We start from the raw sequence: 12,873 nt of genomic DNA on the forward strand, positions 1-12,873 counted from the left end.
GCACCTTCGGTCCAGGATGGCTGCCATGTTTGCACATCCTAGCTATACCTCAGTTTAGGACAGACTAGTTGTAAGGAAGCTTAGGTTCCATAATCACAGGGATGAATTACCTGTCACCTTTATAACTCCCTAAATATTTTTAAAGGCAGTTAAGTATGGGCAGTGCCTCCTTTCTAGATTAATTTTGTGCTACAGTCCTGAAAGCCTTTGTGTAATAAACCTGTACCTATCTAAGTGACAAACTAAACATTCAAACTATCACAGCTGTCTTAAGATAATACTTTATTACTTTGGAAAGCTGAATTTGCAAGTGGTTTATAATAAAATGGTAAATGACGTCTGTTTCTTGTTTGTTCAATATATATTTTTTTTAATTCTACAGCCTGGTTCAAGTATTCCCAGTGGTGCCTGTGATGTCTGTCAGTGCAGTTCTGATAAGGATCCTAAGAAAAACTTAAATAAGGTCACCTGCAACCGTCAGACCTGTAACAAGTCATGCGAGTTGGTGAGCATCACCTCAGTTTTATTTTAAATATTTCTCTGTTATTTCTTAGCCTCAGATATTGTATTACATTTGTATTTTTTGTGCTGTAGGGTTTTGAATATCAGGAAGTATCTGGGCAGTGCTGTGGACAATGTGTGCAGAAAAGCTGCGTTTTCCTTCTACCAAACAGTAAGACTCACATCCTCAAGGTATGGGCAGTTTATGATATACTTAAACTTGCCTTTGCATGGTCATATCATAAACTAGATCTAATTGCACAAAGAAAATACATACAGTCATATACAGATCTTAAACAATGCAATTTTTAAATATTGCATGAGAAAAGTAGTGTAAAATTGCTGTTCCTAAAATAATAGAAGTAATTGTGATTCATAAGAGCTGTTTAATAATATAATCTCAATAATTGTTATATTGTTTGAAAGTCCTGCTTTAAAAACGAGTCTGCATGTCTGCATTTTCATAAGCAGGATATACAGTCCGTTTGTCTAACAAATGAAATAAAAATGCAATATGTACTATTTTGCATAACAAGAGATCAGAGTTTTGTTCTCACGTCTTGCTTCTTTTCAGGCTTTACACCAAAGTCTAATATAGAAGGATGAATATATTATCTGAATTATTAATATTACAATTTTCATTCTGCGTCATCATGTTCTGATAACAACAGGCTGTGCTATCGGTAATGCTAGTTTTACTGCAGACACAAATGGAGAGTAGATTGCAGTTTGAAAGCCTTAAAGTCCACAGTACATTCAGGGATGCTAGTTTCAGTTATGTTGCCACACAAACAACATTCAAGCGCCACAACCAAACACAAACCATACACTCTGTTGATATTGACTCACACCAAACACAAACATAATGTTTTATGAAACTGTTGAGCTACAGCTGAAGATGTGTTTATTATAACACTACAACAGATGAACGTATGTGTTACATATTAAAATGTTCTAGTAAATAAGTATGATTTGCTGTTCATTATTCTAAACTGGAATATTAATCTGCAGCTGCAGTCTGTTAAAATGCAAGTCTGCTTAGTAAGCAATGTGGCAGTAGAATAAAAACTGTCAAAACAGCACACGTTTTCACTTGCTGATAAGACTGCTCACCCACCAGCCCTTAGAAATGCAAGGTAAGACATACCACAATGAATTAATAACACAAAATGCACAATTAAAATGCTTACAAACTGATCTTCAATGATGGTACAAATAATGACTTTTAAGCCCAAGCCAAAAAATGTAATTCATTCGTACAATTAATATTTTCCCCTGCATCTGATAATGCGATACTATAAACAACAAAAGGCAGTGGCGTGTAGCTAAAATGTGTACAAACAGAAACAGCTGCTGTACATCACTGAGACTAAAAAGCAGACAGATTAATTAGACCATTATATGGAGACAGCAGCATGCAAAGGATCCAGCCAATGATGGGGTGATATCACCATGTATATCAATACAGAATGACCTGGAAATGAACAGATTTTCCTTCCTGACACTTCCTGTTTATGAACTGATGTTTAGGAATCACAACATTATAATACTCAATCAAATAAAACTAAAACCATGACAAACAAACACCTGATATTTATTAAGTACTTTTGTTTTTATATTGACAAGATGTTATCAGAACATTATGCATTTAAACAGAATCATTATCTACACTTTCTCAGCTCACATGGCAAAAGACAAACTGATCAGTTCACTAAAGACAAAAACATCATCATGAAATTTAAAATTTGAAATGAACAATGAATGAATAAATGACTATGATTGGGCCTCTGATCATAACCACGTTATTATGTTTTTGAGAGTTGGATGCCAAGAAATTCACCTCAACAGCAAAGTTCAAGCGGTGAATCTTGGCATCCATGTCAAGAACACATAATAATGTGTTACGATTGGTGAGACCTGATCGTAAACACATAATAATGTGTTACGATTGGTGAGACCTGATCGTAAACACATAATAATGTGTTACGATTGGTGAGACCTGATCATAAACACATAATAATGTGTTACGATTGGTGAGACCTGATCATAAACACATAGTAATGTGTTACGATTGGTGAGACCTGATCGTAAACACATAATAATGTGTTACGATTGGTGAGACCTGATCGTAAACACATAATAATGTGTTACGATTGGTGAGACCTGATCATAAACACATAATAATGTGTTACGATTGGTGACACCTGATCGTAATTCTTTGTAGCGCATGAAGTTTTATCTACTCCATGTACTACTAGTTACAGAAAGAATGCTAACGTGTTTTGCTTTGAAAACAGGTAAAGCCCTTAGATGGTACTGTCCCATAGACAGCAAGGAAATATAAGTGCAGGAAAAGTCAGGGACAGTTTTTAAATGCTTCTCTAACTTAAATAAGTTAGTAACAGACTGATGCCTGTAAACCTTTGTGGACGCATGAAGAAAAATACTCAGGGGACATTGAGAGTGAAAAAACATCCCTTTTGTGATACTGGACCATAACAGTACGTAGGGAGTATGTAATAAATGTTACATGCTTCTGAAAGCACTGTTACAGTTAGATCTTGATCTACAGACATGAGAAACAGGCTTATCTTTTTTCCAGTTTTTAGAACATAATCAGGGTTTTCCATGCACTACACATACATACATATTGAATATTAAAATGTAGTAATACAATTTCAAAGACAAGCAAAACCTTCACAGCTTAGATGCACAAAAATGTAAAGTGACTTTAATTCACAATAAATCATTAATATTCACAGAGGTTGAGGCATTTCATTGCAATTGCCCAAGCAACTGATGTCCTCCCAATAATGTCTCATAGCCAGCACCTTTCTAATTCAGTTGTACTCTAAATAATAGGAGAAAAAAATAAATTTATGGAACTTCACACATATGACATGAGTGTCTATATAAAGCATTTTTACTTCATTTTTACTTGCATAATAATGTTCATAAATTCTGGGTTTAACTCTCTAACAATTTTCTGTTTATAAAATGCTTCACAAAAATCACATGTGGCCATATACAGTGATCCAGTAGACAGACAAATATAATGTCTACACAAAACAAAGCTTCTATTCAAACTCTATACAAAGCATTAGCAACCACATTGATACACACACACACACACACACACACACACACATATATATATATATATATATATATATATATATATATATATATATATATATATATATAAAACATTGATGGTATACCCTGCATGCATGTGTGAAGACTTTCATTCTTAGTGTGAAGACAAAAATGATACTGACCATTTTCTAAAATCTTCTCAAATTCATATCTCTTTTATAAGTTAAACTATGTTTTCGGTTACTTGCCTAAAAACTTCATTGGTTCTTTTGAGAATATTCTAGTTAGTAGGCACAATATTCCTGACTGCATACAAATACATCATTATTAGTGTTAACTATAAACTTTACTAGAATCAAATAGAGCTATCATACCATAGCCAGAATGCCATATCTGTGCAAAATGATCCTTTCTGCATACTACTAAGTCCTCATCAGTAAATGTGACTACTTTGTCATCATGGTCCATATCAGTAAAAAATAAATCTAATTTTAAGAGAAACACATCAATTTCCTGAACTATTTTGGACAACCTTACTGCTTGCTCCTTAATTACATTTCATTTTGAAGTTTGGATGAATACTGGTAGCTTGGAAACATATATTCTTAAGTATAGATATCTGATAAGTATTTCATGTGAAACATTCATATTATCTTTTTTATTTAAAGAGTCAATATTTCTATAGGATGATATAGACACAAACTTCATTAAAGTGGTAGTACTATTAAAATATTCCTAAAATGTTGTTAACTGACTAAATACCCTATCCCATATAATGAGCACATCATCTATATATAATTGCCTTAAGAAAATAAATTATCAACATAAGGAGGAAATACAAAAATAGACATTCTCACATAAAGTATTATGTTATAAGAACATTAACTCGATAAAATAAATTCTTATTAAAGATTAAATAATTGGTATTCAGTATAACTTCTAACAGCAAAAGAAATGAAGATTCAATTCTATACTATTTAGTAAAGTAGTTCTTTAAAAATGTTGACATTTTGGACATTTTGAAAATGACTGACACATATTCATTATTCTATGTAAGTTAAAACATTTAAAATCTTTAGGCATCTAATTTGTGAAAGTATTAACAGTTTTTAGATTTGTATTACTAATATTTGAAGACTAAATATGTATGTGTTATTTATTGTTCATTTCAGATTTTAAATGTCATTGTGACATTTTTGTTTTTAGTGAACTGTTTTTTTTTTCCTCATCTGAGTTGTGAAAGGCTGTATGTATAATGATTTTTAAGTTAATGTCCTGCTGTAGTTTTGTTAATATGAATATGAAGGTGCATTGATTTTAGTTTTTGACTATAGTGGTGTCAGTTTTGCATGGGTTTATTTTTTCTGGATAGTTGGTTTATATTGTATATTATAGTACTCATTTCTATTCCAAATGTGGATTTTGTCTGTGAATCTACTTAGACTTACAGAACTTACCAAATAAATGTACTCACAGTTTTAATGAAGTGTGATCTATCAGAAAGCTTTGAGGAGTGCTGTCATCTATACAGTCTACCCAGCACCTGCATAACTCTGCAGATAGCAATATAAACAGTGATCTATTCATTTTATTCTTTTTTTAATATGTACCCTTCGTGCATGTTTTGTTTTTGTGACTGAAAGTACTTAGATTACTTTTACTCATCAAAATTAAAAATATAAAGAAGCAGACAGCATATTAAAAATCAACAAATAAAACACACAGAGCATATTCAAGGTGTTCCAATTCCCTCCGCAGTGGGGTATTATATAGAGAAATAAGGGATTTGGGGAGGTTGAGAAGTCCCTTTTTTCTTTAATGTTCACATGTACAATACACCTGACTGATCCACTGTTTCCCTAAAATACCACCCCCTTTCTGGCATTATTTCTTACTTATGTTATTTAATAAATGTTATAACATAGCAAACAGAAGATTGCCATGCCAGATTCTAAATAACTCTTGGACAAGATACATTATTTATCTGATGCAGTATGCAAAGACACTATAATTATACATGTGTGATAGTGCACAGGGGCTACTGAACTTAATTCCGCACCAGTGACAGCAAATATATAAGGGATATAGGTAGCTGGCCTTGATTCATACACTGCTGCTACCAATTACATATGCAAGGGAAGATGGTCTTAAGAGCTTATAGAAACTGCATGTAGCTGTCTTAGATTGTTGTTGTTAGTGGCTGGGCCTGTTGGAGCTTTTCAGGAAAGCTTTTTTTTTTTACTTTTTTGTGTTCTCTCCCTCATCTTTGTGGGGGCATTGGGGACTCACTGTTGTTTTTGTTTAAAGTACTGCCTGTTGAAAGTCATGTTTTTTCATTGGTGGATGTGGTTTTAGGGGTTTAATTGATACTCTATGAGCATTTTGTTTCATTATTGTTGCTGCCTCTGACAAGTTTGAACATGTAAACCTGTTAAGGCTTTTCAAGAGAGATTGTTTATTTTACTCAGGAGAGCTTGTTTATTTAATTTTTGTGAGCTTATCTTTATAAAAATGTTGAAAATTCATTGATATTTGTATTTTGTGTGTTTGAAGCATCACCTGTTGGTGGCAGTTTTTTCCACTGGTGCCTTTTGGGATTTAAGTGATGCTGTATGAGTGGCAGTGAGTGCTTTTCAAATTGTTGTGTGATTTCTGTGATTTTTTGAGCTTTGGGGACTCGTGAACAAAGGTATATGTTATTACATTATTCAACTAGTATATTTCTTAAGCAAGTAGTTCAATAAGATTGTTTTAATTAACTTGATTGCAGTATTGGTATATAATCACATTATGGATAAGTTTAATGAATATGCAGTGAGTGATTTACTGAGTAATTAATTTATGGCAAAGTGTGCACATTGTGGGATTTATCTAATAAAAACTGTAAGAGCTGATTTGGGTTCCTGTTTAAACTGAAAAAAAAATTGCTGGAATTTACAGGAATTCCTAATAGTAAACAATCAATGTGGACAATATTTACTCAGAAAGATTTAGAGGTCACATTTATTTCTATAATTAGTTTTTTAACTGTTTGAATGAAGATTTATGAAAATTTACTGCCTAATCTGTAAATACTGACTTTAAAACTATGATGTGTACTGGGAATTTCCCACATATTAACACTGATCACACTAAGGACAATAATACTTGTAACTCTGTTAATAATATTGAAACAGTTAACACAGGAGAGGAAATGTTATTAGCAAAACATCTGATGAAAACCCTCTGCATTTAATAAGAAAAAGGTTTACTTATGTACATAAGGGTAAAAGTGGTAAAATTAAAACTAAGCTTTGTTTAACTAACAAAACTAATGTTTTACAAAAGTGAAAATGCTTGCAACTAGGATTATGTCAGTGTGGATTTTCATTTATATAAATGTATGATTGCCTATGTCAGAAGTGATGGTTTAATAAAGATGTTTCTTGTTTAAAAAGGGCAGGAATTGAATAATTTATGTAATGTTTCTTGGGTTAGATGATATATAGCAATATATGGGAAGTATAATGTTTGTAAATGTGACCTTATACAGTTTGATTGCTTTTATATAAATGTAAATTTGCTTGTGTCACAAGTGATAATTCAATAAAGGTGTTTAAAAATGGAAAAAAAGGAATGAAGTATTTCAAATTAAGAAGAAGAAAAGCAAAATACTATCTTTAGGTAATTGTGGAACCAATGAAGCTGAAACTCTTTAGTGTATAGAATCAGGTAGACACAGTAGATGTTTTTCTTTTTACCAAATTAAGATAATTTATCTGATTTATCAGAAGGGTTAGAAGTTCATGAAATCACTTAAGATAGTCTTGTTATTGTTTCAAAAGACAATGCTTCTTCACAAAACTTAGATGTGCAGGACAAATTAATTGACATAATTGATTCTCACTGTGGAATCTCACAAGTGTTGAATTTTATTTTGCCTCCAGTTTTATATACTGAGGTTGTAATAAATAATTATAACATTGGTACTTGAAATGATTTGATTCTCCAATTAAGACTGTTCAGGAACCACTCAAGGTTATCAAAAAAACTAAAAAAGATGAGCACTGGGTAGGATAATAAATTTTTACTCTTCTACAGATATATTTACTGAAGCTAGTGATACAGTAATAGATAATGCACCACATATCAATAATAAGACTCAAAAGGAAGACATTTTATGTTTATCAGACTCTATTTAGAAAGACTAAAGGAGGAATGTTGATCTGAATTACATCTCTATTTCTTCTCTCCCTGTTTTAAGATTAGCAAATGTAACAATTATTAAAAAGATACTTGAGGGGTATCTATTTTATAACACAATTTTTGTACATTGTGGTGCCAATGATTAGAATGCTACTCTACCTAATCATATGAAAGGAGCCATACTTGAAGTTATGGAGGTATTGGAAAGTAATAGCAATAACATAGTTATGGGAGAAATAATTCCAAGTTTGAAATCGGATGACTATCTCTTTAATAAAGCAGTCTTGTTTAACAACTGATTAAGACGATTATGTACAGTTTATAATGTGCCATTTGTGACCTATCAGAAGGATTTCATTTGGAATTATAGTAAGTAAATATGAAACATGTTTTGTTTCTGGGAAACTGATTTCTAAACTCAGGAGTTTTTAGATGTCTCAGTGGTAAACATGGGAAAGGACATGATTTTTTTTTTTACTAAAAGAAATTTTATTGTAAGTTTACAAATAAAAAATAGTCAATTAACAATATAAACAACAGATTTAGTAGAATAATGCAATTAGAAGGAATAAACAAAACAAACTATGTACAATATATACAAAGTTCTGAATTCAAAGATTAAAATAGTTAATGCTCTAGCCAGAGATTCTTCTTTCTCTCACTTATCAGTTTTTACTTTTATTCTTTGGACATCTGAGATAAGATTCTGCTGATAAAAGTTAATAAGAGTTATCACTTTCGACCAGTAATTATTGACAAATAGCTTAGGATGAATTATTTGTTATTTTACTTTAGATTCTCTGCTGTTTCTTTCAAAAAGGATAGAAAAACTGGAAAAGAAGGTGATTTGGTGGATCTCTATTCTTTAGTAATAGATTTCCTTGCCACTCAAGTGTTGACGTAAAAAAAGTTATCATGTTTCGAATCACAACTATCATGCATATTAAATAAAATTAAAAACTTGGATAAAGAGAAATTATCTGCAAATAAAGCTTTCAAGAAATCATTTATATTAGATCAAAATGCATTTAGAGAGGGGCAATCATAAAAAACATGCAACCAATCAGCATTGTATACTTTCAAACATCTCCAACAAAGTATATTATTGCTACTATTAAATTTATCTATTTTATTTGGAGTTAAGAAGGCTCTATGTAAAATGTCCAGATACATATATGCCAATAATGAGACCATGAGATGTGATAATATTTTGAAGTTATACTATAACAATGTAGGGAACAAATATCAAATGTTGCTTTTCTTTGCACAGTTTGAGAATAATGGCATACTAGTAATTATTGAGGTCTGGTAATCTTCTAACTTGTATTTCCCTGGATATGTGAAGGTCAAATGTCTTCACAAACAAAGAAATAGAGGAGGTGTTTTAATATTGCTTCAAAATAATTAACATATAAACTAGCAGAACTCAATAATAATTTAGAAGCAGTTATAATGGATATAGATCCACTATCTAGTCTCAATGCAATGAGACTAATTTGTTGCTATAGAAACCATCCATGGATTTGATTAATCATTGGGAACTTGTTAAGTTATTAGAACTGAAATTAGATCACAATTTTCTGATTTTAGTTGGTGATATGAATTATCCTTATATTTATTAGTCTAAGTATTCTTTTAATAGGGAATTAGAATTGAAATTTTTGGATGGCTTATTTTACATAATATGACTCAGTTGGTTGATAAGGGTACAAGAGACAAATATATTTTAGATCTTTTAGTGACTAAACTAGCCTTTTTTTAAATAAAGAAGTCAAACTGGGCCAACATTTGAGTAATTCTGATCACTGATATATTACATTTAGGAATATAATGGGACATCAGTATAGGGCTACTAAAAAGTTTAACCTTTATAGAATCAATTATGAAAAGATTAAAGGAGAACTCCACCCTTTCATATAGTTTAACTCAATTGTTAGGTTTCTTTTCTCCCTACAATATGGTTCCAGCATTAGGTATGTATGAGAAACCTGCTTGTAGTTTTTAAAACATTTATTTCCTTGCATTGGAGTCAAAGGAAGGGAAGGCCCACCTACTTTTTTTAAAACTCAACTTCTCACATACTTTGCAAAGAAATTTGTCTCCATATGCATGACATATCATAGGCACAGTTAAATCTATAGTTTACCCTTGTCAGGTACTTCTGTCAATCTTAGATGTGTAATTAACCCTGCTAATGTCAGGAACACAGCAGCTGATATAAAAAAATGACAGAAAGCTGTGGAATTGTTTCCACTGTTTTTATTGCAGATAGGGAGGAGAACTTAACACTCCCCTTTCATAGCAAAACAAAGCAATTAGATCAGTCAGGGGTTTAAAGGCAATTGTCAACTCTTCTGACAAATTTACATAAGCAGCAATACAGTATTGACATTCTAAGCTTTAAATGTTACTTATAATAGTTTGTGTTAAGATAACTTGAGTAGTAGCAAAGATTTATGTGACATTTAGAGAAAAGTCAGTAAATATTTTTTCTTGTAAAGTATAAATGCATTTACCATTTTCAAGCCCCCCCCCCCCAGATCAGAACTGCAGAAAGAGAGTCAGGTGGCAACCCTATCAACGAGGTGCACTTATACTGTTCATAAAAAGATCTTTTATGCTTTGTGCGACATCATCCCAGCAGGGTGCATATCTGTTACATGCAGATCCATTGTAAGAGATTCCCACTGACTTTGAGTCAGTCCTTGCATTGTCAGACAGCAACCATAATATACAGCTGAATTTACTTTAACATACATTTATTATGTACATTTGCATTAAGAACACTAAGAAAAGGAAATCAGAAGTACTTAACTGTGTTTAAATGCACACACACTCACACATACACACTATATATATATGTATATATATATATATATGTGTGTGTGTGTGTGTGTGTGTGTGTGTGTGTGTGTGTGTGTGTGCGCGCGTGCACATGTGCAATATCTATGATACAATGAATTATTTATAATAAGCAACATAGTATAGTTAAGCATTATTAATTTATACAAAATGTTGCTCAATGATTTACTTGGTCACTGTTACACATTGGCTATGTGTTCCACATGCAGTCTTGGTCAATGTCTTTCGGTCAGTATTTTTTTCTTTGTATTGATAAGTGCATTTAATAATTGTTATTATCTTTGTCAGTGTATCTTATGTTGTGGCTGAAAAGGGTCCTGGGACCAGTTCAATTTTCTGGTTACCAAAGTATAAATAAATACGAAATAGAAAAAGGAGGGGGAACATGAGAGAAATAATTGAGGAACTAGTAAAGCACATTTTAAGTCTGCATCATACATGAGAGAGAAACATCCACCCACTGAAGGCATTGGGAAGTAGCCGACAGACTAAGTTTAGAGTCCTACTACTTGTCACTTGTAAGTGTACAGCAAGGATTATTTACTGCAGTAAGAGTTTTCACACCTCAGCATGAGAGTGTGGGGGATGGTTTATCAAGTTTGTTTGGACTACAAAAGACTCCTCTTACAAAAAACTGTTTTTATCTGCTTTCTTTTGTTACAAGTAGCTGACAGCTATTTATAGCATAGAACAAGCTCTGGCAGACAGATAAATGAGGCTCAGTCAGGTAAACAGAGAAGCAGCTCTTTAACAGAAGGTGTGTTTAGATGACAGAGCTTCACAGTCCTGCCATTATATTTTAATGGCATGAGAAAACAGCACCACTTCCTTATGTCTGGCATAAGTCATGTAAAGGGGACTTGAAATGTATTCTGGGAAAAAGGAAGGAAAGCAAGAAAATAAGATCACATTACCAAGGCAGGCCCCATCATCCGCCATTTTGAGAGACACACATTAAAATTGTAAAGGAAGCACTTGGAGTGATTTTGAGGCATTAAAATAGCTCAAAAACAAAGATACATTGAAAAAAATATGTTTTTTGTGTTCTAAGGTGGAGTGTTCCTTTAAGAAGAAATGAACCATTGTCAGCTGGAATTGGCATTCAATTAAGGAGGTAGATTGGGTTACTTTGAATTAGAAAAAAAAAACTTGTTTGTGATGCTAATTCTTTCAAAGTCCTGTATTGGTGGGATGCTGAACTCTGTACATGTTATAACAGAAAGAAAAGATTATTTTACAAATACAGGAAAACATTTAAACTTAATTTAAAAATAAGAATGAATTGAATAAATAGAAGATTAAAAATGACAAAAAAGAAATTCACATATGAATCTAATCTTTCATCTACATCTGCAAATAATAAAAGCATTTTTTTATGAATATGCCAACTTAGTAAATTCTAATACTACCATCATTTCATATATATTTAAAATTGTAATATTATTTTGACTCATTTATTATTGCAGAGGAGTTTAATAAGTTCTTCTTAGAATCTATGAACTTGTTGAATGATTTAACTTCTTATAAATTAGTGTCTGTTACAAATGTAAATTGTCCAGTAATGAGTAGAGATCTTACTTACAAAGTTCTAAGTATAGGAAGTAACAAAACCTTCATGAGGCCAGATAATTTACCAGCTATGTTGATTTCTGGTCTAAAAGAAAAGCTTTTGTTTGTACTACACTCAAATTATAATACTCTACTTCATAATTGTATAGTGTCTTTGCTTTGGAAAAAATATATATTAATTCATATTTGCAGAAAAGGGGACATGATGATTTAAGATACTAGAGACCTATAAGTTTAATAGCTGTTATACATAAATGCTTCAAACTAGTACTATTAACCTTCTTCTAGGCTCTATAGATATCATTGTGGCCATCATGATCTTCAACAGCATGTTTTTTTTTTTCCTGGGAGGTCCACATTGAGCAGTTTGGTGAAATTCTATAATTAAGTTACTTGGGCAATTGACAAGTTATCAGCAATTGGTGCCCAAAGGCTTTGACACCATTTCTCATAGATTAATAATAGCAGATCTGAAGAATTATTGCTATAACCCATATTTAATTAATTTATTATTAACTGGTTTTCTGGACATTATCATTGTCTATCAGGTGAAGGACACAAATCTAAATCCACTCTTGATTTGCCAAGAGCTCCCCAGGGCTTTGTGCTTGGCCCATTTTTATGAAATGCAATATTCTCTACTAGCCCAATTAATAACCA

General features: G+C 32.0%; 1 protein-coding gene across 42 annotated transcripts in view; it reads left to right on the forward strand.

Annotated features, from left to right (window-relative positions):
- LOC122791684 (mucin-2-like) overlaps window positions 1-12,873 on the forward strand; it is a 732,148-nt gene that overhangs the window by 688,238 nt on the left and 31,037 nt on the right. For all 42 annotated transcript variants that reach the window (XM_044059549.1, XM_044059571.1, XM_044059534.1 and 39 more), the window contains 2 exons: window positions 383-505; window positions 595-693. In XM_044059549.1, coding sequence (XP_043915484.1) covers window positions 383-505; window positions 595-693 — 222 coding nt within the window. The remainder of the gene's footprint in view (window positions 1-382; window positions 506-594; window positions 694-12,873) is intronic.

Source organism: Protopterus annectens, chromosome 17.part0, assembly GCF_019279795.1.
Source record: "Protopterus annectens isolate FY-2018-M chromosome 17.part0, PAN1.0, whole genome shotgun sequence".
Taxonomy (NCBI): Eukaryota; Metazoa; Chordata; order Ceratodontiformes; family Protopteridae; genus Protopterus; species Protopterus annectens.